The sequence below is a fragment of the Temnothorax americanus genome, unplaced genomic scaffold (assembly GCF_048541705.1).
Source record: "Temnothorax americanus isolate GAGA-0224 unplaced genomic scaffold, ASM4854170v1 Scaffold6, whole genome shotgun sequence".
Taxonomy (NCBI): domain Eukaryota; kingdom Metazoa; phylum Arthropoda; class Insecta; order Hymenoptera; family Formicidae; genus Temnothorax; species Temnothorax americanus.
This window is the reverse complement of record NW_027509751.1, coordinates 5310919-5338709: the sequence shown is the minus strand read 5'-3', so window position 1 is coordinate 5338709 and position 27791 is coordinate 5310919. Positions and strand designations below refer to the sequence as shown.

Below are 27791 nucleotides of genomic sequence, written 5' to 3'. Positions count from 1 at the left end.
CGAGCAGCACTTCAGATCGAGAAATGTGATCGAGAACACATCGCGTGAAGTTGTCCGCTTGTCCCTTCGCGGCCTTCGCTTCGATCACGCGTTTTCCCGCGGATTTCATCGGCGATGTGCGTATTATTGTGTATTATTTAACGTGATGTTCGTTTAAATGTGAAAAGTGCGCATCCCACGGCTCGCAACTTCTTCGGAACGCCTTCGCAATTCGGGTGACGCCGCGTTTCTCCGCACAATCGGCCAAACTGTCCCGGCGAATTGTTTATTCCGGTTTCTCATTTAGGTTATGGCGACAAAACCGCACTGACAGATACTGTCCGTATTGTCCGTAATAACCGCGTTCGTGAGGAATGCTCTAATCTTTCTGACACTTCGGAAACAACGAGGTAAATTCACGACAGTTTAATCGTCACTCGGCGAGTGCGCGCAGCCTCGTTTTTGTAATTTCAAACATTTTTGATAAAAACAAAAAAAAAACAACATCAGTTTGTATCGTGTTCCAGATTTAATAAATGAAAAGTATGGACGTTCCGATGGAAGACAACGATTGTGTCGTAGAAACGGTCATGCCTGTGAAAAAGAAGAAAATGAGACAAGGTACTTTGATTTTCTTATATCGCACACAATGTAGAACGCATCAGTCATTACGTTTATCAGAGGTCTGTTCTATTTATCTGAACTTCTTGCACGGTTCATCTTTTTCTTTTCACGAAAAAGAGAAAAAGAGGAAAGATGAATCATAGTGTGAATATTTATTAGTTACTCGTTATTTCAGCACAACTGCCATTTCAAATGTTAAGTTCCTCCGAGTCGCCAAGCAGTACAGACAATGCGCCTAACAAGAAGAAGAGGAAGGTAATGTCACCTTTGGTAGAATCCAAGAGCCCTAAGGTGGTAAAACTTGCAACAAAAGAGAACTTGGTCAGGAATGTACATGAGAAGGAAGGAGAAGAAAGAAAGTTGAACAGGAGCAACGATAGCGTTGAAGTAATAACATCCGATGATGAAAAAAAGGACCTGGAGCAAAGCGATCAGCAAGAGACTAAGAAAGGAGATAGTACGCCTAAGAGGAGTTTAGGAAAAAAAAAGAAACTGGATAGATCTCAACAGAACCTTGGTGCCTTAACTAAGTTCCTCAAAAAGACAGACAAACAGGTTGAAGAAAGTGATGTTAGTCATGACAACAATTTATCTGAATTTAAAGATGATAAGGACTGTCAGGATACATCTGTACATAAGGAAAAAAATGAAATCTGTTTGAATGAAGGTTCAGGCACATCAGTCATACGATCTGAATTACAAGATGATGAGGAGGACTGTCAGGATACATCTGTACATAAGGAAAAAAATGAAATCTGTTTGAATGAAGGTTCAGGCACATCAGTCATACGATCTGAATTACAAGATGATGAGGAGGACTGTCAGGATACATCTGTACATAAGGAAAAAAATGAAATCTGTTTGAATGAAAGTTCAGGCAGATCGGTCATACGATCTGAATTACAAGATTCATCTCAACTAAGCGAAACAGACGATCGTGTCGCTAATAAGGATGCAGATTCTTCTCTTCGGGAAACAGACTGTACTATTACTATTTTGTCTTCGGATAATGAGGCTTCAAGCGAGTTGGATAAATCAATATTGAGTACGAGTAAAGAAATAACTGATAAACCTGCAACTCCTGTTACTCCAAAAACTGACAAAGATATGAAGAATAAAAAATTAACACCAAAACAGTTAGAAAAGAGAAAGGAAATTGTTAGAAGAAAGGAGGAGAAGCAAAGATTAAAAATGGTATGTATGTATTGTATATGGAAGATTTAAATTTTATTTTTATTTATTTATGAACAAAAATGTATTAAATTAGAAATTTGATTATATTGTTTATATACATACGTCATTTCACTTGTTTTTTATTTTTCATGTGCCAGGAGAAAGAAAAAAAACGGGAGGAAGAAAAAGCAAATCGGCGAAGGGAGAGAGAAGAGAAGAAAAAGGAAAAGGAATTAAAGGAACTTAAGAAACAAATGGAGATCGAGTAAAGGACAATTGTATTTTATTATGCATTTTATGTTGTATACTTTTATACTAAAAATAACTTATTTTTAGGCAAAAACAAAAAGAAAAGGAAGCGAAAGAAGAAGAACGGAAAAAGCGAGAAGAAGCCAAGGAAGAAGAGAAAAGAAAAAAAGAAGAGGAACGACTGGAAGCCGAACGCAAGAAGCAGAAAGCTGCCTCAAATTTTGCTAGCTTTTTCGTTCCCAAAAAGCAGGAGGTTAAATCGACGGACGAAGAGAATGTAGTTAAAGTGAAAAATTTTATGCCTTTTGAAGTAAAGACTGACATGAAAATCGCGCCGATTTGTCGAAGAAAGTTGAATGAAGACGAGAAATTATTGTTAGATAACAAGTGCAACGTAGATTTGGATAAAACCGAATTGTATCTTGAAGATATTAAAAGAAGAAGAATCGTGCCGCGAACTTCCTCCAAAACATGGCCGCTCGAAGCAAAGGAGGACGATGATATCATTCTACTAGGTAAAAAACACGTTTGTAATAAAACTGCGTTTATATTACAAATCTTTTGGTATTATTTGTTAAATATTTTAATGATTATAATTGATTGTTTGTACAGACGAAGACAACGTCGGCAGTTCTAACATAATAACGGACACGCATAACTTGGAGAAGCACCGACCGAAATTATTGCAATTCAACGAAAATCGCCGTCCTCCGTACTGGGGCACGTGGCGGAAACGAAGCAACGTTCTAAATTCCCGGCGGCCGTTTGCGAGAGACAAGGTAAGAATTAATATTAATTAATAAGATGATTCTTACAAATGTTTCTTAAGGGGTTATTTCGAGAAGTTAATTATTGAATAATGTTTATTAAAACAGCTACTATTTGTGCACAAATATCTGGCTTTGATAATTACGATCATGTAAAACATATATTTATAGTAATTTTGTCATTATTTTATATAACGCTTATAAATTTATTACTTTTTTATCGCACTTTTTTAACGTTAACTGCTAATAGGGACTTGTTACTAATACTAGGTTGAATATCTCATTCAATTTAATGTAACCCTTCCATTTATCACGCTTCTGTTTCTTTTTTGCAATCGAAACAATTTTCCAGCATACATTACAAAATGTACGTATTATACATTTTTCGATTTTAACACAATATTTATGACACTATTTCATTAGAGTTAATACTAGCGGTTTTTGAAAGATAGAGGAATGCAAAAGTAAGTGTATTAAGAATATTTTAAGAATCCAATGAGGGTTAGCCGCCGAAAATATTAAGAACCACTAATCTATATCTACATATATTATTAATTTGGCACAAGTCATACCTTCTTACATTTATATATATAGGATCAGTTTAAGTACTTTATTTGTTAATTTATATAGAAACCATGCTGTAGCATTGTTTCATGGTCTTAGTGATAAACTTTGGTTCATTAATTAGGAGGAAATTCGAAAAGACACGAGAGGCAGGCGCAGGTATCTTAGATTTCCGATGGTAAAACATTTATCTTGCTGCCACGTAGTCCTCTAGCTCCATGGAACAACGGGTAGGCATTTTTCCGGTGCACCTTACGATGCTTGGCTAAATGATCGCTACGCGCGAATCTTTTCGAGCACATCTCGCACGGGTACGGTTTAATGCCCGAGTGCGATCGTCGGTGCCTCGCCAGCTCGTCCGATCGACTGAAACGCCATACGCAACCGGCCCAAGTGCACGCGAACGGTTTCTCGCCGGTGTGTCGTCGTAAATGAGCCTTTAAATGAGACGCCTTGGCGTATACCTAAAACGAAAAGAAAAAGGTATTACATTTTAACTAGGACTCAATCTTTAAATTCTTAAGAGCCAATCTAAAATTGGTCCTATCATTAATCTTTCATGAAAAACTTGATTATTTTTATTTCCTAAAGAGCTACGTGCTAGAATATTTAGTAAAATAGCCGATAAAATAGTTGATAATATAATAAATAAATCGCGTATCAAGATTATTACTTTCAAGCACCCTTGGTAGGTACATGGGAAGCATCGGTCTTCGGACGCATTTGCTAAGCTACGATTGGTGTAATCGTGAGTTGCTAAAGCGGCAGTAGCTGCTGATGAAATTAAGAGACTGTCGTCTAACTGGTTGTTGTTATAATCTGTAATTGAGACGCATGTTAATCATCTTGACATATGATCGTTGAAATAACGATGCACATTTTAAACGGCACGGTATCTTATTCTCAAGTAACAGACGCGCTCGAAGAATGAATAGATATTTCTTTGTATCACAATTGAAGAAGAAATCCCCGTTGCTTTAATACTCCGATTAAATACTTCGACGCTATTCTCCGATCAGTCTCGTAGTAGAATGTACAACTTGTACCTATCGTATTTGTTCCTAATGTGTTTTCCAACGCTCGTAAATCGATGCCGAGTACCAGCAACGGTTCCTCATATTGTGGCATCTGTTGCGGATTCGGCTGGGGCGGCAAATGCAGAAATCCTTCGCACCCTGCGGTGCACAGTGGCGTTCTTTCCGGTAGACCGGAGTCCCAGCTCTTCTCCAGACACCAATCCAGCTCCGAATCCAATTCGCCCAGTTCGCCCAAATAACCTGTGATTGTTAAGAGAAGTCTTGAGTAAGAAGATAACGCGCTTCTGACCGCGTAAAGTCCAACTTTTTTCCTAATGAAAATCTGAGCAAATCCTCTCGCGATGAACGGGAATAATACTGTATTATCTTGAATTTAGTTGCATTATCGTATATTTGTGTATGAAAAAAGGAGTACCTGAAGATGTGGGCGTATTGGTGATCGACCAGTCGTTCCAAGACGATTGCGGAGAACAAGTCAAGTCGGTGTAGCAATCTGTCGGGTTTGTCACGTTCAATTGGCTGTCGAGTATCCCGAAATCATCGCTAAGCGGAGTCGCGCACGAGACCTCGTAATCGCTAGGTAAATTCGTTCTGGTCGGGGAAAATAGCTGTCTCTCGATGCTGGTGTCCGTCGTCAGGCCAAGAGCGGAAAACAGTAGTTCGTCCGTCATCTGTAGACGGAAATAAATAGGTGTTTTTAAACTGTTTCAAGACTAAACTTAATATCGACGATGAATCAAGCACTTAACTCTCGTATGTTAATGACAGTTCTGATAGGACCAATAATTCCATTAAACAGATGACTGTACGGAATTTAATTTTTATGTGACGCAATAGATATATGTGCAGTTAAGCATGATATTGCCGAGCGCAAAGTAAATACGTAATTTAATACGACATTGCGCTGCGTCGTGTACTCACATCGAATGTCATAGCTTCCTCGATCATGATGCCGAGAGATTAAACTAGAGTTGGAGTCGATCTCGGAAAATGCGTTTTTCATACGGAATGATGACCAAAACTTTCAGAATAATGACCATCTGACGTTTACCTAATTGCTCCCAAGATCTCAGCCGTGTTTCGACATGAGAATCTGTTTACTGATCATGACTTCGCATGGAGCTAACAAAGACAAATTTTGGCGACTGCTCGCGGCATGTTTGCACGACAAATCAGACTAAGAATCACTTGTATCAGATCATAATCCCAATCTTGTAAAATTTGTCTTTATGATGGAGAACCGGTATCGATGTCGCAGAGTCTTCTTTTTACGGGCGATCGAGAGATTTGGAGGTCTCTAAAATGCGGATATTTACGATAAAAGCCGGCGAAAGAACGTCGTGGCGAGTACTGCACCTTCGAAACCTCGCGCGCGTCCGAACGAAATCGGAAATGCAGATCCGCTCGTCGCGACCGATCGGTAGTCGTGTCGAGACTGCAACTGGTGGTCGAATTCTCCAAGCGGGAAGACGTCGACGAGAGCGTGTGACGAGAGTGCGTGTGGCACACGGCTCCCTTGAGATAAGCATAGCCTGTGCCACCCGGCGCCGTCGCCGCGCTCCCCAGGGACCTCGCGATCGCGCACGTCGGTACGTCCCAGAACGCCGACACCACCATCCTCGCACCGGAGATCCGTTGTTGGTTTTATCCTCTCCCGGCTCGCGTTAGGGATGAAATTAAATATCTTGCGATAGCCGCGAATTTTCTTTACGGCCGTTTGGGAAAATTCTCCCGAGGCTTAAAAACAAGGGGACATCAATTTTCTTTGACAGCTTTCAAGGTTGAAATAGAATATCAAAATAGAGAAAGATAAGAAGACCAATGTGGTTTCAGAAAACAAAATTGTTTCGAAAGGGTTAGACACAATAACAAATGTGGATCGGATTACTTCGATTTCAAGTTTTTCGTGACAATTCTACGTTATACCTAAATTCCTAAATAACCAGTATTTAGGAAATTGATCATTTAGCCTTGTGATTTTTGTATAGAAAAAGAAAGTCGGTGTCAAATTCTGGGACTTCGAGCACTACTCAATTCGATTCCTCTCGTTGAAATATAAGTTTTCAAACTTGTGGCACCTACTTGGTTTGGAGTTAGGAAAGCGATTCTTTTTACAAAATAAACTGGGCGATCGTTTTTACTATCATCACTCGAGTCTCACGAAAGGAAATTCGACTATTAAAGTTGGCTTGCGATCGATACACGCAATCGAACTTGATTCCATCCCAACGATCAGACAGTTAGCCCGTTTATTTACGGTCCCCCGAGATGCAAATTAATCGGACAGCGCGCCGGATGATCGCGATGCTCGGATGCTGGCTATCAGCGCCGATTTCGCCGAACGAATCGCGTCGCGCCGCCGCACGGATTCGGGAAAGAGGAAGAGAGAGAGAGAGAGAGAGAGAGAGAGAGAGAGAGAGAGAGAGAGAGAGAGAGAGAGAGAGAGAGAGAGAGAGAGAGAGAGAGAGAGAGAGAGAGAGAGAGAGAGAGAGTCTCCCAACCCTCTCTCCTCGTCTTCGGGGATGTCTCGAGGATGCCGTCGCGCTGTCGTGCACGTGGCTGCCAGATATATTGACGATTTCAATTCATGATGTAATCCGAGGAGAGCAGGCTGCCTGGGCCCGTTCCGATCGGTCGTACATACCGTACATACACACGCATGGAAGTATCTCGAAATATTGTGACTCTGGGAACGTTAAGGAAATTTTCAACAATTGGATGACGGCTCTGCTAGATGACAAATTATTGCTATAAAAATCCGCAAAAATATTTAGGGCGGTATTACGTATGCATGGATTTTTAAATGTGCATTGTTGCATGTGCGTTATAGACACATGCGTGTACACTTGCGAAAGGTTAAAATATATAGATGTACACGGGAAAAATAATGTATTAACAGCATTAGCTTATAGCAGTCTAATTGAAAATAATTTTATTAATTCAGTAACAGTATTGATGAAACGTAACATTTTATTAAAACAAGAATATGACGTTTTTGTTTCATTAATACTGTTATTGAATTAACAAGATTTTAATTGGACTGCTGTTGGCTAACGAGATATGGAATTGTTTTCCCCGAAAACTTTTCAGACATCTCGTACTCGCCAAAATTCTCGCTTGTCTCTCGCATAGAAACCAACGTTATTAATACTTTGCGGTTCCATGTCAGGTTCTACTTGGTATAATACGTTGTAATAGTCTATCACATAATTTTTCAAAAATTCGAATTAGTATGCGATAATAATTGACAAACCTTATTTTTCGGATCTCTAAATGCTTCGAAGTAATAAAAGTTCTGTGGCTTATGTTAGATCAACCGGTTAAATGAAGTGAAGAACGAAATGTTTGATCTTCGTTTATTTACAATAGTTTGAATCGCAAAAGGTTAAGAAATAGAATTTTTTTCCAAAATTTTAGAATTTTTCCAAGCGATTACGTATAAAATTAGAACATATTCTTTTATGTATATATTTATATTGTCTTTACATTGTTGCATACATTTATAAAACATATGTTACTGGCGGGAGTCTAGATATGTGCACAAATATGACTGGAAAATATGTCGTAGAGTAGCGAAAAATAACCGGTTTTTTTTTTCAAGCATGTTTAAGGGTTGAAACAACCCCTCGAAAGAAATTCCTCATATTTAATTACGAGTGAATATCTTTCATATATCGTGAGTTATGTGAAAAAATGTTTAGACAAAAAGGTTACGATATTAAGTGACCTTTGTGTGTAACCATATATTTAGATTTTTTAATATTATATTTTTGCAAAAATAACATTGAAGGGTGGAGTTATGTTAAAATTGATATTTAAAAAAATTTAAATATACGATTACAGAGGTTACTTAAAGGTGTGTGTCGCTATAACTATATGTAGTATAATTTTGTTTTCTTGATTAAACAGTGTAAAGCTAATCTCAGAAATTATTCATAAACAACATGGGACAGAATTCATCATTGGGACAGAAAAAGCGTAAAAATCGCAATTTTGTCCCATTTTTGTACTTGATATTGTTTAAATAAATCATTAAAAAATTGAAAAAAAAATATAACCTTAAAAAACCTTAAGAAAATCTTAAAAAACCGTAATTGCAATTCTCGATGTCATATAAGTATACCATAAAAATTTCATTTATTTTTACCGTACATGAACAGAGATACATATTATGATATTTACATGGGGATATATATACATATACAATTTCTGTAACTTTTAAAGCAAATATCTCAGAAATGGGTCGGACAATCGATCGCAAATTTAACACAGGTTTTTGGGATATACATGCACAATCTCTGCATGTAAATTTCAGCTTTATCCTGTTATTTTGACATAAGCGACATACATCTTTAATACCCCGTAACCTTTTTGTCTGAAACATTTTTTTATATACCTCACGGTTTCAGAGATATTCACTCATAATCAAATATATATGAAATTTCTTTTGAGGGGTTGTTTCAACTCCTAAACATGCTGCAAAGCCGCTAAAAAAATACGCGCGTTTGTTATTTTTGCTATTGTACGATATGTTGTACATATCTAAAACCCTTTAAGATCGTTCCAAATGTTCTCTTGTGAGACATTATATCCTTTCCAAACATTCCCAAGATATCTCATAGGGCAAACTTGGGTAAGATGGCCATAGAGGAAAGACGGCCAACTCATGTTCATTCGATCATGGCGAGCTAGATTGAGAGAACATGCGGGTTGGCCATCTTTCCGCTATGGCCATCTTACCTGAGTTTACCTTATTCGAAAATATTCAAGATACGAATTTTTTCTCGCATAGAGAAATCTATGTTAATAAGAAATATAAATCTTTTTATAGTTTTTTGTAGAATGTTCTCCAGCGATTACATATAGAATTAAAATATTTTCGTTCTTTTGTGAGAACGTTTGTATTGGTTTTTTACATATAAAAAAAATCCTACAATTCAGAAACCATTGATTATTGATGAAAAGTATATCACATCACGGCGATAGAACGTCCAAATTTACATCAGTTGTTTTCCGATTGCGAAAATGTTTCGGTAATATCGGCCGCGAGCTGTTGATTCGGGTGGAATCTTCCCGAATTACATTATAAGAATGTCGAGAAAAAGAAGAAATAAAGAGCAAAGCGCGAGTGATCATTTCGCACACAGCGCGTTGTGTTTAAGCTACAATGCGACACGGGGCCCGATAAAGGTGTCTCACCCGAGACCGATCGCCATTAGGAGTTCAATCGCTCGTTTATCGGTGCGAGGTTGACCTTAGATATACAACGTTGCAATGTATTTGATGATTCGGGCTTGAAACCACGATTGATCGGAAAACAACACGACATAAGGTGAGATTAATCCGACATCAGACTATAAGATTCTGCAGAGACTCCGTTTATCTCTTGGTACTCTTTCAATTCGCCCCGGATTGATCTTGACGCGATTATGAAGGAACTAAAAAGAAATAAAATGATGAATTCCTGTGTTCTGTACAATACTCTAGTATAATACTCCATAAAAATTGATAAAAGTAGGGATTTAAACAAAAACGACGTAAGATAATTCAGTCGCTAGAACCACTCTATTAACGCGGCCAATACTATAAGTCGGATCAAATTCAGGTCATTTGTGCCAGAGGTACGAGTACATAGGTATATCATACCTCGCAGTCTCTATATTCTTGGATATAGTCGGCGCTCTCAAAGAGCCAATGGCATGTAAGACACCCTGCCTGAAATATTAAATACGTAGTAAACGGTCTTCGGGATTAAACATTCTCACGTGTTGCGGCGTCTTCTGCATTCTGAAGAGATGATAAACGCTCCTACGCTATCTTTACGTCAATCTTGAGATTATACGATCAGCGATGTCAGTAATAATTTTTCAAAACTGTGATTCTAAGAAGCAACCATATGATTCTGTTTTACAAGATAATTGCATTAACCGCTACAAGCGTTAAATACGTAGAAATAAAAACGTTTGTTTTTTTTTTATACAATGTTATGAATATTGTGTATATACGAGACGAGTAATTTGTAATTGTAATTTTTGTCGCTTTTTTATTTCCACGAGAATTCGGCGCCTGTTGGCGTAGATATTCGGTTTTTAGATTAGGCAAGCGGCGCTAAAAAGGTATAGTTATCACGGTTTACGTGGTGCGTTATGAAAAACAGACCACGACTCAGTGACGACACGGTGATCCATCGGCGGCACGTTTATCTGGCGGATTTATTTTATTATCTGGCGAGCGCGAGCGATCCGATATATCTTCGCGAGGGCTCGGATCCGTTGCACTCGCGTCCGTTTCGAGAATGAAGCCGGGGAGAAAAAGGAAAAAAGGCTCAAGAGGAAAATAAAATTATTCTCCTCTGAGAGAGGAGCTTTCTACTTTAAAGTTACGTTATTATGTTATACGTAATTCTTAAGTATCTTTACGGCAGTCTAAATCACGTGAGAGAGCCAAAGAAAACATCTAACAGATAAGGTGCGCCTGAAATTAAAATGTTTCTTAAAAGCTCTTTTCAAACATCTCACTTTGGCTTTTAGAAGCATGTGCAATAATCGAGTCTTGAAAGATATCGGGTCTCAAGTAAAATAATAAAATAGATACATTATATGTCTATGTCTAATATGATATGGAGTAACAACAATACATAGAAACTATATAACAAAACACGGTTAATTAAAGGTTTTAACAAAAAAAAAAGAAACTGAAGAGATAGAGATACCCATAGTTATATCGATATCTAATCCGCTGGCACGCACGGATATCGGATTGATTTCGTGTTTTATTGCGTTCAGAGGAACGATATCTCACACTGACGTTCGTATACGCTACGTAATATTCCGCGAACATCGCGCTTTCGCAACTCACGTGCGCAGCTTTAACCCTTTCAGTACCGGTGCGCCATATATCAGGTATCAATTTTCATCGGCTGCCCCGTATATCGCATCGCAGGTTCTTGTCAGCCGCGGCTCGATTTGATTCTCTCTGAAGGTTGAATCGAAACTAACTTAAAATACCTTTTTAGCGGTACTTTTTGTGAACATTTGGAGTTGGAGAGGGGGGTACAAATGCTCCTTTGTTGGAGTTTGGAATTCGAAAATTCCGTTCGAACGTATTATTTTTCCTTAAGTTTGTTAAATTTTTTTGTTAAGATTCACTGCATTTAAGCGGACTCTACTTTTGTCAAAAACATATATGAAACATTTCACGAGAAAGGATTCGCGTTATCTGTCTTATATTGCAGATGGCACGAATGTACACTTTCAAAAGTGACATCCTATAAGCTTCTTAACGTGTATACTGCAATTAACGTATCAGCTGATGATTGGCAATAGTCCGTTTCGCGTGAAATTTATGCGTTCGGCGATAACACGCGCGTTTATCTTGCGAGAGACGCATTTTCGATCCTGCGTCACTATGAGCAGTACGAAACGCTGTTGTGCGCGTGCCATCTCATTTGGGAAATTAAAAACTCGATCGCGCTTATTAACGCATTTATTAAGTGGGTCGTTACATTTTACAGGAAACGTGATTGGTGGCTCCAACTATTTAACATCAGTTTAATGAATAGTTTTACGCGCGGGAGTACATTTTTTAAGAACTATACATAAGTTAATTAATTCTTTTAAAGCGATATCAATGCCTCCTCTTAAACATTTCTTTTTTTATAACGTTTAGCCCATCGAATCGCAATTTTACAAGCTCCTACAATGTTAAATTTGTAGTGTCGAATTATAGTCAGTTTGAGTTATTTTTAACCATCCTTATAGGTCCCCACTGCTCCTACTCAGTATGTCGTTAATTTAACTAAAAAAATGTTAATTTAATTAAACCAAGGGAGCTAAAATAATACTGTTTTGTGTTAAAGTAATAAATTTCTACACACATGGTAGTTAAAAATAACAAAATGATACTTAACTTAAGGTATCGGTTTAAATTGCATTCTTTAATATTTAACAGTATAAGTAGGCAACATGTCTGAATCTTGCGGTTAGGTTAATTTGAAATTATAGAGCCGATCATCGTTCTACGGTGATGACAGTTCACGCGTGAAGCAGCGGTCTCCAATTTCCAATGCGGAGCGGACGCCATATCGTCACGCTAACTCGGTAACGAAGTGCAGGAAGTCTATCGATATTCCCCGAAATATTCGGGGAATAAATCAGTTCGATTGCCGGGCCGCCTAATCTACGGTGAATCCACGACGATTCGAGGAGCACCGGTCGTAATCTTAATGGGGCATAAAACAGCCATTACAGATGGCCCACCGGGCGACAACACGCTGTAAATAATGTACGACGCTTCGCGGCATGTAGCGGCGCAACGTCGGGCGCATCCATCGCACCCTCGGGCCGATAACTGCGCTTTTCTTCTTGGGCGTGTTGCATCCTTTCGTTCGGCGCGTGTGTGCGTGCGTGCATGCGCATCTACGCGCGGAGGGTGCCTTCGGTGATGGTGCAAGAGATCTGTTCTCAATTCTTCACGCCTCTAATCAGAATGACTGTGACACCGAATCAATTTTAGTGGTAAAAACAAATGGTGATTGTAAATTGTAAAATTAGTTAAAAATATGAATGACGTTAAATAACAATAATTTTGAATTTTCACACAAATTTGGAAAGTACCATGATGCTCGTGATAGTCACAATTATTATTCTGATTATATCCGAAAGATTCTCGACGCGTTTTGCAGTTCACATACAGGTTAATTATATTTATGTAACACGTGCATGGAAAGTGGCCCATTGCGCACGCTACGCGTGCGTGATAGACCACTTTCCACGCACTTGCAACATAAAATAGGGTGTGCAAGTCGTGCGCGTAAAGATGAATTCCCGGGTGCGGTGACTGCACTCGCCTTGTCCGCACTCTTGAATTTTCATTTTACAGCACTTGTTGCACAAATAACTAATTCTTTCAATTGCGGATTTTTTCATTAATTTTTAATGACATTTTAATATATATATATATATATATATATATATATATATATATATATAAATTCCGTCTCAATCAATTTTATTAAAGTACATTTGAAGCTGCGTTGTTTTAAATCGCTTGTAATTAAAATGTGTTTTGGGTGTGTGCGTAATTAAAAAGTGCTTCGATGCATCGGTTTGAAAATGATAAAAAAATCCGCGATTGGAAAGAAATATGTTTTGGGATCTGGGACACCTTATTTTTGATAATAAATTGTACCCTTCGCGAGACGCGTCATACGTACCTTCATACTGCTGCCAAAAGCTGCTTGAACTTTTTCTCCTTCTCCTTCCTCTTTTTTCCCCTCTTTTGTTTATTAGCGATGGATCGACGATTGTTTTTGTGTTACTCGCCTCAGCGACGAGTGTATCAATCGCCCGTGAGATTACGTTTCTCTCCGATAATAAATTAATGTCTCGAGAAGAGTCTTGTAATTGATGCTCACGTAGGGATGAAATCGACGTTGATTTATCGAACAAAGAATATCTCGCGCCGCGGCGCAAAGAGAAAAGAGGATCGCGGAGAGAGGGAGAGGGGAAATTTATCGACTTTTCGGCGAGGGATAGCGCACTATCGCGATGCGTTTTATTACCGTTTTGAACTAATTGATTTCAATTATATCCCGGGAATTATCGCGCTTTGTGTTGGACACGCCACGACTATTGTCGCTTGAAAAGAAACTATGATAAGCGCTACGCAATAGCGATAATTATAATTCAAACGCGCATTTGATTCGTTCCGTTAACCCGAAACGCCGCGCGTACAACGCAAATAAAAATATAAAAAAGTGTCGTAAAAATAGCTACTCCAAGATGCTGTCACGAACGCGCAGGTGAAAATAGCTACTTAACAAGCTACCAAGTTGCACGCGAATAACGAGCGGTATTGTTCGGTATATTCCCGTTCACTGGGCGCAAAGATATACCGATGTAAAACACCGCGGAACATCTTCATACTTCTCGCGATGATATAATCACGTCACACTCGTCCAGTGACCAATACTTCGACTGGGAAGAGCATTACGATATTTTCGCGCGACGAGGATATATCTTCTCTCTCGTATCGGTGGCTACGCGAAAACAATCGGGCAGCATTTATTAACACCGAGGCCGTCGCGAAAAAAACGAACGTTGACGGACTTGAATCTACATTTTTGATAGGACGTTCAACGGCTGACTGCAGCTTCGTTACTAAGAGAATCCGGGGAATGCGTGCGGTCCGGCTCGTCGGAGATGATTGCAAAGCCGAGATATCGCTCGTCGAGGAAGTCGTTTGATATCGTCGACGTCCTGCTTGTGACGAATTGAGATTCCGTCGCGGTCGTGACCACAAAATTGAGATAAATCAGTCAATGACAGTGAAAAACTACGATAGCACGAGAACACGGTCGTCGAATTGTCTAAATTGATCGAAAGCGTTCATGCGAATGTCACTCATTTAGAAACACACGAATTGTGAGATCGATGCGAATCTTTACCTATACTCACTGCAATGCAGGATCATTCTTGATATATAATTGGCAAAAAGTAGTTTGTATAAGAAATAATTAATTCGAAAGTGAATAAATCACATATTAACTTCGCCAGTTAAATTTAATTATTTAAATGAGGTGCTTTTATATATAAGTATCAAAGATTACATCAATTTATAAGGACCAAATTCCTTGGTTAAAAGAGCGTCTTCACGATAATCGAACCAAATCAAGGTCGTATTGTCTTGATGATCATATCTCCAGAACAGCCGATTGATAAATTCGAATCGAAAGTGCAGAATAAAATCGTTAACCCTCGGAGAACACACAAATCAATTTGACCTTTACCTCGAGTTTTATCGTTTTTATGAATATACACGTAAATTTTTAGCCAGAAATATAAAAAAAAATTTTTTTTTTGTAATCACGTTTAAAGAAAGATTTTTTTTTTGCTTCTTTATAGAGGAAACTTTGGTATCGTGAAACCGTATACGGATTTTTGTTGTTGTACATAGTTTGATCCAGTAAACCAAATTTAAATTAATTATATATGAAATAGGGGTAGAAGAAACCAAAGAAGAGATCGGTTTTGGAGTTTTTTATGCCAATATGTTCATATTGTTGTAAAAAATCAAAATATCGCATTAAAAAAATGTCCGTATGTATGTATGTGTGTATATACAGATTTGATGTCCGTGGTTGCTCTAACTTTCGCAAATATTGAGATATCGGGCTGTTTTTTTTTTATCGATAGAGTATCATTCAAGGAAAGTTGGTATTGAATTTAGTGATGATCGGTAAAGGGATTCTTTTTTAAAAAAATTTTGAATTTTTTTAAAAATGTCCGTGGTTGCTCTAACTTCCGCAAATTTGGAGATATCGATCTATTTCTAATTTTATTATATTTTTCAGTCTTTTTTCAACCCCTATTTCATATATTTAAAACTTAAATTTGGTTAATTAGTTCCAGAGTTATAGACATTTTGGTAAATTTGGCACATATATACACACATACACACATACAGACATTTTTTTTTATCCAATTTTTCGACGTTTTAGAACATTCTGAACAAAGCTTCCTCTATGAGGAAGCCAAAACAATAAAAATACTAATAATTATACATCGAATAAAATACAGGCTTCGTTATAGAGGAGCTTAGTGAGCGAAGGCTTCTACTTGCACACTTAAAAACTATAATAAGGAAGCAATATGGAGGTTTCTACTTGGACACTTAAAAACTATAAGGAAGCAATGTGCAGGTTTCTACTTGCACACCTAAAAACTATGAGAAAACAATGTGCAAATTTCTACTTACACACTTCAAAACTATGAGGAAACAATGTGCAAGTTTCTACTTGCACACTTTTTTTTATATTTTTTTTAAATATGTAAATAATTCCAACGGCACATTTTATTTATATCAATTGATTTAACAATGTTCCAAGTACATCTGGAAATTTTTTCAAGTTGATCGCACTCGTCAATTTAAAATGGTGGACGATCAAAGTGTGTGTAGGGTCAGATTGACCCAGAGTGTTCTCCGTGAATGAAAAAATAGGTGTGTTCTCCGAGGGTTAAATAAAATTTTGTATTCATAGGAATTAATGATACGAAAAAAATATGGTCCCTCTTCTGTTTAAATGTCTACAAGAAACACATGTTTTAATTTCAGAAATGGTTCGATTATGAAATTGATTCCGATGACGAATGGGAGGAGGAAGAGCCTGGCGAGTCTCTCAAAGGATCGGATGACGAGAAAGACGAAGAAAATCCGGAAGACGACGAATATGATGTCGATAATGAGTTCATGGTCCCTCATGGGTAAGTGGAATCGGTTAAATTATATTGAAATTATGCATTTATATGAAATTATAAATGCACAAACGAGATATATTTTGAAATGTATATTGAAAAGATATTTTTTTATGTATTACAAACAATTTTTTAAATAGCCTAAATAACAAAATACAATATTAATTTGTATATTATATTATTGTTTATTAAAATTAATCTTTAACAAAAGAATTTTTTTATAGAAATGGAAATTACAATTTTAAAAAGAATCTATAAGAACTCATCTTGCTACTAGAAAATTAAATCTGAATAAGAATGATTAAGTTTATCACTTTTGGTCCACTGCGCATCTTAAGTGCAATCTTAAAATTACATAAATAAATTCTTAATGTTTGTGTCTTCTGGTTTTTGCGCGTCTGTGTGAATCTCTCAAAAATTAAATGAGAAAACGTTTGCAATTTAGGTATCTGTCCGATGAAGAAGCGCGGGCTGACGAGGAGGAGATCGAGGATATGGTAAGTAGATTATAACAATGGATGTTAATAAAAGTTATTACGTATGAAATTTTTATTTTGAAATACAGATCAGTGGAAAGCATATGTTTTTGTTACAGTCACCGCAAACACAAAAGTTGAAATTGAAGTTATTGGGAGAGCAATTCGAAGCCGAAAGAAACGCGAAGACGTACAAACTTAAACCGAAAATAATCGGATGTATCTGGCAAGGACCCGAAAATTCATTTCCGGAATCTGGTGAGTATATTTTATTTACAGATATGTATACTATAGACACATATATCTGTTATACATATATATATAATTATATATATAATTATATAATGTTATATATATTATATATATACATATATATATAATATATTAATAATTTATATATATATATGTATACCTATATATATATTATAAATTATTAAATATTATTCTATTGTTATCTATACTTAAAATCACATATTCAAATTTGTTTCAGTCCCCCCAAAGGTCAAAGAATTTTTGTCGGCACGGCAAGCTTGGGTCAACAACATACCGATAATATTTCCGTCGGCATCACCGGAAGAAGATATTTCGACTAACGCAGAATGCAAGACTCCTACCCATCAATCTGTGAGAGGAGCAAAGAAGACCAAGTTTCCCGATGAAGCTTTGCCTGATCTAATTCGATTGGTGCACGGAAACAGACACGGTAGACATGGTCTTATGAGGGAGTTCATGACATTCTGGAGCAAAAAGGGCGGAAGCCATTTATCGAAAGTTAGCGTATTGTCGAAAATTAATGAAATCGCTGATAGGATAGCATGTCCCGAAGAGGGACCAATGCATCTCAAATCCTGCTGGTATGTCCCAGAGAACATCCGGAAACAGTATCTTCCCGATGTTGAGCTATCGTTGCCAAATCGTTGGAAATATATTTTGACGCCAAATCGGAAAGACGACACTGAAATTGCCAATAAAACTGAGAAAGAAGAAAGAGATAAAGAAAAAGAGAAGAAACACGTACCACTTATTACTCATTTCACTAAAAAAATTACACAGGAGGAGATGAAGAAACAACTGGCAAAATCTGACCAGGAAGAGACGAAGAAACCGTCGACATCGAAACTCGACCAAGAGGAGACTCAGAAACAATCGACAGCGAAACCCGAGCAAGAGGAGACCAAGAAACAGTTGGCATCAAAATCCGATCAGATTTCCGTCCCACCGAAATTACCCCCGCTACAAAGACCTCCTAAACGGGCGACTTTAATCTCCGTAGGAAGGGGGGAACAATTTCCGGAAAGATCTCGACAGAATATGTTAGCCAAATTCGTCGGTCTGGATAAGGAGAAAGAAGAACCATTGAACAGCGAAAAGATGATCGATTCAGACAAAGTATGATTAAATTCGTCGAAAATAATTATACGAATAAGACGAATCAAAAGTTAGAATCGACTGATAAATCATATAACTTTCGCAATGAATAAGTAGCGAAAAAGAGACTTTGAGAGCAGATATAATAATTGTTGATGACCGGCATGTAGAAAAAACAAACGATTGATTCGGAAAATGAAGCGGAAATGATAGCTACCTAGATAAATAAATAGTTGCAGGCAAAGACTATTACAAGCGTATAATAACCCAATTAAGAATAGCGCAGGACATAAAAAAGGGGAAAGCACCGTTTTTCTGTTCGCGTAAATATATCCATTTATCACTCTATTTAGAAAGGCATCTATATTTAATCGATTATTGATTTATTAATGATATACAATTTATGTGTTAATTAATACTTCTTTACATGTACAAAGCTTTAACGAATAGTTTTTATTACGTCTCGTAATTCGAATATCACATTTCGTAAAATATGATATGTTTATATATAAAAACAGACGTCGTTATTTTTAAATAACGATCTTACATCATATTCTAAGAACGCTTTAAGCATTATACATCTATAAATATTTAAGATTTCACCTATATATGACTATCCAATTAATTATCCATCGAATAATCGTAAGCCTGAAAATTGTCAAAATGTATTCGTGAACTAGTGTTAAGAAGGTAAGGACCAATTTCGCTACTTGCCTCTCTTCATTATGTTCTATGCATGCATTATATTTTGTCGAGATCGTCTCGCTCGCAAAAATAGTAATCTTAATCAAATTGCGCAATAAGTGCCAAATAGTTACATAGATTTGCCCAGTTATTTACTGTATATGTAAAACTTAAGTGCCTTTAATTCGATTTGATATGAGATATATATTCTTGTAATTAGCTATGTTATAAAACTTACAAAAGCGAGAAATTCTAAAAAGATACAAGAATCATAGCTAAAAAAAACACCGAGATCCGTTTCTTTTCAAATTTAGTCAATAAGGTATAACTATTTCAGACAAAATTCTATTTTAAATTTTCAAAAATGTTTGTACATTCGTCTGAAGTGACTATCCACTTGGATTATCCAATTAAACTAGTAGTAAAATATTCGTAACATTTTATTTTGCTCGAAAATTGCAACACAGTCGAAAACCGCAAAAGTTCCTTATTTAATAAACTCGTAAACCTTGAACGCCTGTCTTGTACTGCCTGTCGATTGGAAATGTTATCAAAGTGACACGTTTCGTGCATACTTATTTTTTTACAAGAGCTTTGTTGCGCGAGTTAATGTTTGCTATATAAAATATATTTTATATCAATCAAAAAAAATTCTCCTTTTTATCACCGCGTAATGAAGCGGGTTCACTCATCACCTTGTACCCACAGGAACGGCAGGAACTCGTTTTAGAGAGACGAGAGGATACTGTCGTAAATAGCAGACCGATTTCGGGGGTAATCTGCAGCCGTGCCGATGTTTGCCGGAGCACAATCCTTTTTTTTTTTCTCGTGAGACGGTTTGAAGGCTCCAATTGACAAGTGCGGAATCGGACCAGGCGCCGCGCCGCGGGGAGAGATCCGTTTTTGGGGGCACCTCGGGGAAAATTCCCTCGCGATTCCGCTCGCGGGGCGAACCGACGCACGAGAGGAAAAAGAAGAGGTAACGCCATTCGGGGAGGAAGTTTTACAGCCGGTAGTTCGGGGGGCCCTTTCGTACCTCCGGGGTGTACCGGTCGACCGCGGCATATGGCCGGAATAACGAAAGGGCGCTCTCCCCGTGATTGCGGTAATTATCGAGTCGCGTTACGAGATCCGTGCCGTTAAGATCTGCAGAAAGCTGATGCGAGAGGGGCTGCGGACGGGCACGAGGGGACCGTGCGTAACGCTCGGGAGAGAGGAAGAAAGAAAATTTTATATGTGAATTACGCTAATTTGCGTGATTGCTCCGCGGCGCGGTACACGGTGGGTCGCCCCGAGGCTCCGCGATGCAGTCGTTGCGATTTGCCTGAAAAACGTTATCGGAGGACGTGACGACGCGTTATAAATACCAACGAGATAATTGCGTCTCGCGATTATACTAGATCGCAAATAAACGGGAACGTTTGATAAGATTCAAAAACGAACGGAGAGATATATCAGATTCAACGATGGTAATTATTATGCAACTGCGCGCGCGCTCGACCAATTATATTCTTTTTTACTATTTTAATTTTGAACGGACGGGATTTATTCAATTCCTTAGATTTCTACGCATTTTTAATCGGTTAAATCCTCAGATATAGTTACGTAAAAAGAGATGAAAAATAACAATATGCCATATAGAGAGATGCAAATGCAAGCGAATCATCAGGTGAACGGAAGGCAACGCACGTTATAAAGAGGACGCAACATTTTGCCTCTCAGAACTGAGATATATGACGGTATATATTAACGGTGCATTCAAGAGGACTATCGCAGGAGTGCATTGTTTAGCACGGCACAGAGCGATCATATATTTATCTACTGTATATATACAGCAAAATTACCGTCCGCCGTGTACACGAACCCCGGCGAGAGTAATCATCGGGTTAATTAAAATTATAACTATTTCCATTCCCGCGGAATATTAACGTAGGCGCGGTATTACCTGGGCAAAAGTGCGCTACGCGCGTTGTTCACTCGCGCGTGAGTAACGTCCGTTAATTATTTGACGAAAAAAATATCCGGCGGTTTCGGAAAAGTGCACTACACGGACACGGCGGTCGATTACGGGAGGTAGCACACATTTGGCTATGTATCTTATTTTAGCGAATATCTTTTTATAGCGGAAAACAACGGTCTTTTTTTTTCCTTCTGCTCGTTTTTCAATATTTTGCTTCGTCTCCCGCAGAAACTTGAAAAGTTACCGTAGAGCCGACGGTATTTATCGCATTGTCAAATCTAAATTTTTCGGACGTTAAGTTACATATCCGCGATAATAATTTTTTCCTCTTTTTCTTTCAGAAATAAGAATGTAAATAATTTTTATCGCCATAATGCGATGGTATTCCGGGAATATGTATACAGAATATTTATAAAGAGAATAGAGATTAGGATACATATATGTTGTCCTGTTATTATTACAGCAGCGAACAACAGAGCAAGACATGAAAACGGAGGTGCGAAGTGGAAGTGAATATAGATATTATTACGTGCTCGTATACGTATATTGAGAGGAGTTTAATTGGGTGGAGAACTCCAAGTGATCTCGAAGTAGCGCGAGCACTATTCTCTATATTTTGGTTATAAATATGAATAAATATAGCTGTAACTTAAATCAAATAATAACATATAATATAATATACGCATATATGTAGAAACGAAATGAAATCGAGAAAAAAGAAATTGTTTGATCCAATATACGACTTGTTTCACGAATAATGCGCTATCTCTTGAAAAAAAGAAACGTTTTGATCCCCCCGCGTTCAATCCTCGCGAATTCGGCGGAAAGACGAAAAAGGCTTTCTTCTTTCTCATGCCGGTCCCAGTATGCCATCCTCGCGAACGGCGCGGAGAGAGCGCAGCGTGGAAGAGGGACGAGGCGGGAAAGGAAATGGGAAACGGAGAGAGGGCATGGAAGCGAAGCGGGAATAAAGTGGAGTAGACCGGAATAGAGTACAAGGTGTATGCCTAGAAGGTATAGAGAGAAAATGGTAGCCAATGGCGCTGCCTCAGCGTCGTTGCTACAGTATTGAACGTCTCCTATGCGGGGTCCAGATCTCATCCTCCCTCTCCTTCTTTCTCTCTCTCTCTCTCTCTCTCTCTCTCTCTCTCTCTCTCTCTCTCTCTCTTTCAGTATGTCTTTCCATCCCTCTCTCTTCATCTCTCTCTCGCTCGCACCTTTTTCACTCCCTGCCTCTCACCGAGCCACCCGACCTCCGTTTCCTCCTGGTCGTCCTCGTCCTCGTCCTCCACCACCTCTTTACCTTCCCTCTGTCTCTCGTTCCGCGTCCCTCTCCCCCCTCTTCCCTACCTCTTACCTCCCTCGCTTATCCCTTTCTCTCTCCTTCTCTCTCTGTCTCTCTCTCTCCTTCCTTCATCTTTCTCTCGTAACCCGACGACGTCCTCCCTCCACGATCTCGTCATAGGGTGGAGACCCTCCCTGGTACTCCCTACCTCGTACTCCTCCTCTGTGCCGATGCTTCTCTTCGGCTCTCATCTCACGAAGTGGAGGTGGGAGGAGGAGGAGGAGGAGGAGGAGGTGGAGGCCTCTCGGTAACCTCTCTCCATCAGAGACGATCCGTGAGTCCATTGCCGAGATCCGGAGTGGTGTGAGGGGTGGCCGTCTCTATATCCTCTCATTAATATCCGGACCTTAGGAGGTCCGAGGCGGCCCGTATGGCCGTGGTGCCAGCCTCTCTGTCGATCCAGACCTTCAGCGACAGTCGCCTCGGAAAGATGCGCGACTGCTGCTGATGTCTAATCGCGACAAGTAGCCATTAAATTTACCGAGACAATAATTGAAGCTTCCCTCTTCAAAGAATACCGTTCCGTATCGTTCCTAATAATTTGTTTCTCAAAAGGGGATGGAAACTTATCATTGTTGCAATTCATTATTGTGTGCGTTTGTATACTTATGAAGTAGAATAAAAAGGTGTATAATTATTATACGCACATTTCGATACAATGTATAATATACTCGTAATAAGCATGTAATAACATCTCGTAAGAGAGATCTATAATAATAATATAATTATGACATAATATATTTCTTGGGGAGATGTTATAATTTTATATATAACAATAGTCTCTGGGAGATTTTACCAGGATCTAGCGATGGATCTAGCGATCATTCCTTTGCCTCTTAATCTACTTAAAACACTAATTAACGAAGATAATTTATAGTTCCCAGGTATTATGTGATAATAAGAATTTCATAGAGTTTAGCGAGATGAAGTCTCGCGCGTGGAACGTCTCCCAATTATTGCCGTGGCGGGATTTAATAGCGATCGACGACGGATTGCGGCGCGATCGATGCGCGAGTCGGAGAATGATTGCGGAAGGAAGATGTATAGAGGCGGGGACAGGGAGGAAGCAGAAAAATGAAAGACAAGGCGGTTGAAGGAACAACACGGTATACTTAATTGAATATTCAGGGATATACGATTGATGCGCGGTGTCAGTAGTCGTGGCGTAGAGCCGCGGCATGCGGTGGCGTAATCGACGTATTACCTCGGGCCTTTACGAGCAATTATGCTAAAGCCAAAATGCATTCAAGGTGGTGCACCCGGCGCTCTCTTGACCGGCACGTATAGTTAAATGTATACATATTACCATTAATGTTGCGTTGGTTTCAGCGAACTCCTTATCAACAATAAAGATAAAAAGAAAGAGACAGAGAGAGAGAGTGAGTGAGTGAGTGAGTGAGTGAGAGAGAGAGAGAGAGAGAGAGAGAGAGAGAGAGAGAGAGAGAGAGAGAGAGAGAGAGAGAGAGAGAGAGAGAGAGAGAGAGAGAGAGAGAGAGAGAGAGAGAGAGGAAGGGAGAGTTTGATACTTTGTATCCGCGGCAAAAGTGGGCTAAATTGCGGGGCGTTGATTAAGCGATCACGCATCTTTCACGAGGCATCGCGGGGAGGAACGTCATCCCGGGTCAAATCGTAGGCGACGGCGGCGGCGGTAGAGACGGCGGAGGCGGGAGGTCTTCCTTTTTGCGCGCGGAATAAAGCTCAGGGGAGAGCGACGCGTACATATAGGAGCGGACGGGGACCTCGACGCGCGCGGTCTGCAGCTGCTGGATCTTATGCTAATCCCACCCCCGGAGGCTAACCCCGGTGTGCGCATCCCATGAAAAAGTTGCTCGTTACACGCTCGCCCATAAATCTCCCTCCTAAGCTTAATCTGTCCGCCGCCACCGCCGCCGTTCCCTGCTCCGCTTCCGACCCGCGTCGCGGAAAACTCTTGCGAACCCAGGCGGCAGGTGTATACGTCTCCCGCGGATTTTCATAATTTTTTATCCTTCGGCGAAAATTTAAATCCCAACTGGCTGGCCGGCCGGCCGACCGGCCGGACGTCCGCCTCGAGAATGCAGCTTCTCGACTGCTTCTCTTCGAGAGCGACGGCTGCGGCTATGAAATCGCGTGAGGGAACGACAAAAGGGTGGGAATCGTTTGTTAACGATAGTTTAGAGGAACATTGATACGCGTCGACTGTTTTAAGAATGCGTTCCGATATTTTTCTTGAAGGAGAATCAATTTTGAAAGATCCGATTATTATATGGATACCTTGTACAATATATAATTCTTTTAAGTGTCTTATATACAATATATACATATACATATATATGTAATAATTTAATTACATTAAACCTTATACACATATAATCTTTTATATTAGTTACGGACATCCTGGTATATGTATATATACTGCTTCCTAATTGTACATTATTTAAATTTTTAATGTCGGTCTTCTAAGAACATTTGATAGCATACGCCAGGAGTTTCGGAAGAATGGAGCTACACGTTACGCTCACGAGGGAGATATGCGTACGTACATACCGACACATATACTAGGATCCCCCCGGCAGGGGGATATACGCTCTCGCGATCTCCGAAGCGATCTTCGTGCCGTTCGCGAGTGGATTGGACACGCATAATGAGAGCTTCGCCCCCGAAAGGTTCGTGCTGCTGTCGAGCTCGGGTATACCCCGAGATACGAGTAGGAGGGCAAAGAAAGAATTATAAGAAGTGGGCAGAATGCAACGTATATAGCGTGAGAACTCCCGGCGAACCGGCTCTCGCTCGTTCTCTCTCCCCCCCCTCTCTCTCTCTTTCTCTCTCTGCTCCCGGCTTTCCGAGATGCTCGCGTGAAATCCCAAATGTAGATATCTGCTCCGTGAGAGGCGTTCGGAAAAAGGGCTCGTCCGCTTCGCTCTAGGAAGGATGCGTCGAACGCGAGGAGCCACCCGCCCGGCCTCTCTCGTCAACCCTCTCTCCGACCCTTGTATTCTGCACGCCACCGAGGGATCACGTCATCGGCCGACGAAGTCGGTCTACGAGCACATTTTTTCGAGCGTTGTGCCAAAAAAATCTCCGGTTCCTGTCAGTCGATCGGTCCCTCCGAGACGTCTGTCCGCCGCGCGAACACATACACATACGCGTGGATACATGGGATCTCCCGTATATAGGTGAAACGTCTGACACCTAAATTGCGGAGCAACTTGAAAATTAAGGATCAATCGAATTTCATATACGCGACGAAATAAAGACACTTTATCCCTCGTTAGATGTCGCATAGACTTCACTTTGACAAACAAATTTATTTCCAAAGATATACACTTCTAGGTTTAAATCAAATATTAATACTTTACGTTCACAATCTCTTGTGGGACTCCAAACTGTTAAAATATATTTATACATTGTATAATTAATATATTGAAAATCAGATATATATGAAAGTAGGCATTGCATTAAAGTCTAAATTATTTTTTCTTCTCAAGCATATATAATGTTATATATTTATTGTATAAGTTATTGGGAATCTAAAGAACGAGAATTACATATTGGTGAACACCTTGACCACATGTCCGCGAAAATACCTGACCCCTGCTTAATCTATGACACTTCGCCACTAAAAATCCACCGCGAACTTGCCGAGGAGAACTCGCCGAGTCGAGGGAACGTGCTCGATTCTTGAGACGCCGGTACATACCCCTACATGTACATATTATTTACGTACGTACGTGTGGTCGTCGAGCTCGTGAGTTTCCAGGACGGCGTATATACAATGCGGATAGAGCGTGTGAGAAGTCTATGGGCGTGGGGGCCATTATGGAGATGGATCTTCCTTCGAATAAAGCTCGCAGGACGGGCACGACGGGGACGAGGGAGGAATGACGGGGCGGAAGAGGAGTAGGAGGAGAGGGGGAGGGAAAGGGTGGTTTGAAGAGCCGCCACCGGGCTGCGGAAGGAAAGGGGACGGTGGGTGGTAGGTGGTAGGAAAGAAAACGAAGGAAGAGCGACGGAGAGAAAGGAGGGAACGGGGGAACGGCGAGGAGGAGGTGGTAGTGGCGATGGCGGTGGCGTGGGGTCCCAGTGGGTAGTTCGTGGTAATATATCACCCTCTTGTCGTCCATGAGACGCGAGTAAGCCTGTCGGCCAGTACCCACCCCCTCGGCGCCGACCCCCTCCCCCACTCTCCTCTCTCGACTACGAGCTCCTCCAAGGCGGAGGTGCGAGAGGGAATCGATACTCTAAGTACGACGGACATTGCGCGAGAAGCGTCCGGATGTGCTTCCCTTTGGTTTTCGTCCGGCGGAGATCGAGATCGATATCCTCCTAGGGTCTCGGGGGGGGGGGCTCGTCTTGGGGGTACGTCGCGGTCGCGCGCGCAACGATCGATCCCGACTGATTTTTACTTCTATTTAACTGATTAAGTCTGAAGTCCGAAGTCTGACTTCCGTACATCTCGAAAAGTCGTAATTCCGCCTTTAGCCGTAAAGTCTTAGCGCGGCGATGTTAGTTTCTTTCTAGTTCACGGGGAATACGAACCCAATACGTAATTATATAAATATTTTTGAGATGAAACTGACACGCGTCTGAATTAGGTCTGTATTTTATCGCGCCTTTCACATCTTAACGATTGATAAAAGAATCAACCCACATCGATACTCTTTAAATTATAATTATTTTATAAACTCTATTACAAGGGAGAGATTGTAAAATGTATAAGTGGTAAATAAGATGTATAAGGTACGCGCGATAGTAGATAATTACCGACTGAATTTTTTAATTATTATATTTTGACAACGTAACGTCGCTCATCGATTGTAGCACCAAGAAAATTTTCGAAAAATCATTTTATTAATCCTTAGCTATGCGCCAAGCTATGCAGTCTCCGTATTCTCTCTCTCTCTCTCTCTCTCTCTCTCTCTCTCTCTCTCTCTCTCTCTCTCTCTCATCTCTCATCCCCCCGGATGTAACAAGAAATCCCCCGCGCCGCCCCAGAGAGCCTAATACTTTCACGAGTAACAACGCTGCGCGGCGGCAGCGAGCAGAGCGCGGTTTAATCAAGGAAAGGAGACGGAGGTGAATGTTGGGGGTGGTAGATGGAGACGATGGCGGATGGAGGGACAAAGCACGAGGGGTTCCCGAAGGAGAAGCGCGAGGATGAGGGTGAGGGAGGTGGTCTAGGAGGAAGAGGAAGAAGAGGAGAAGAAAGAGGGGTAGGAAGAGAAGAGAGTGGCGGGGCGCGGGCGGGGTGGAGGTTGTGGAACCGTGGATCGATGTGTCGCCCGCGTGTCCAGCGGGTCGCGAGCGCTTGCGCCTTGACGTCCTTCCGTTC

The 27791-nt window shown here is 40.1% G+C and overlaps 2 protein-coding genes across 3 annotated transcripts; one reads left to right on the top strand and one right to left on the bottom strand.

The window, feature by feature from the left end:
* Nucleotides 1–45: 45 nt before the first annotated feature.
* On the top strand, nt 46–19604 carry LOC143904899 (uncharacterized). The gene is made up of 10 exons (XM_077419884.1): nt 46–389; nt 507–600; nt 779–1797; nt 1935–2041; nt 2113–2540; nt 2638–2804; nt 16508–16656; nt 17093–17144; nt 17243–17381; nt 17614–19604. Exons 2-10 carry the CDS (start codon nt 516–518, stop codon nt 18516–18518), a joined length of 3051 nt encoding a protein of 1016 aa, XP_077276010.1. The 5' UTR covers nt 46–389; nt 507–515; the 3' UTR covers nt 18519–19604.
* Nucleotides 3322–14564, bottom strand: LOC143904903 (uncharacterized). 2 transcript variants are annotated; one of them, XM_077419891.1, is made up of 5 exons: nt 13608–14564; nt 4809–5064; nt 4403–4633; nt 4030–4175; nt 3322–3820 (listed from the first exon to the last, which is right to left on the bottom strand). In XM_077419891.1, exons 1-5 carry the CDS (start codon nt 13611–13613, stop codon nt 3521–3523), a joined length of 939 nt encoding a protein of 312 aa, XP_077276017.1. In that variant the 5' UTR covers nt 13614–14564; the 3' UTR covers nt 3322–3520. The 2 variants fall into 2 exon arrangements, with proteins under 2 accessions (XP_077276017.1, XP_077276016.1); XM_077419890.1 differs by lacking the exon at nt 13608–14564 and adding an exon at nt 5315–8011.
* Nucleotides 19605–27791: the final 8187 nt, after the last annotated feature.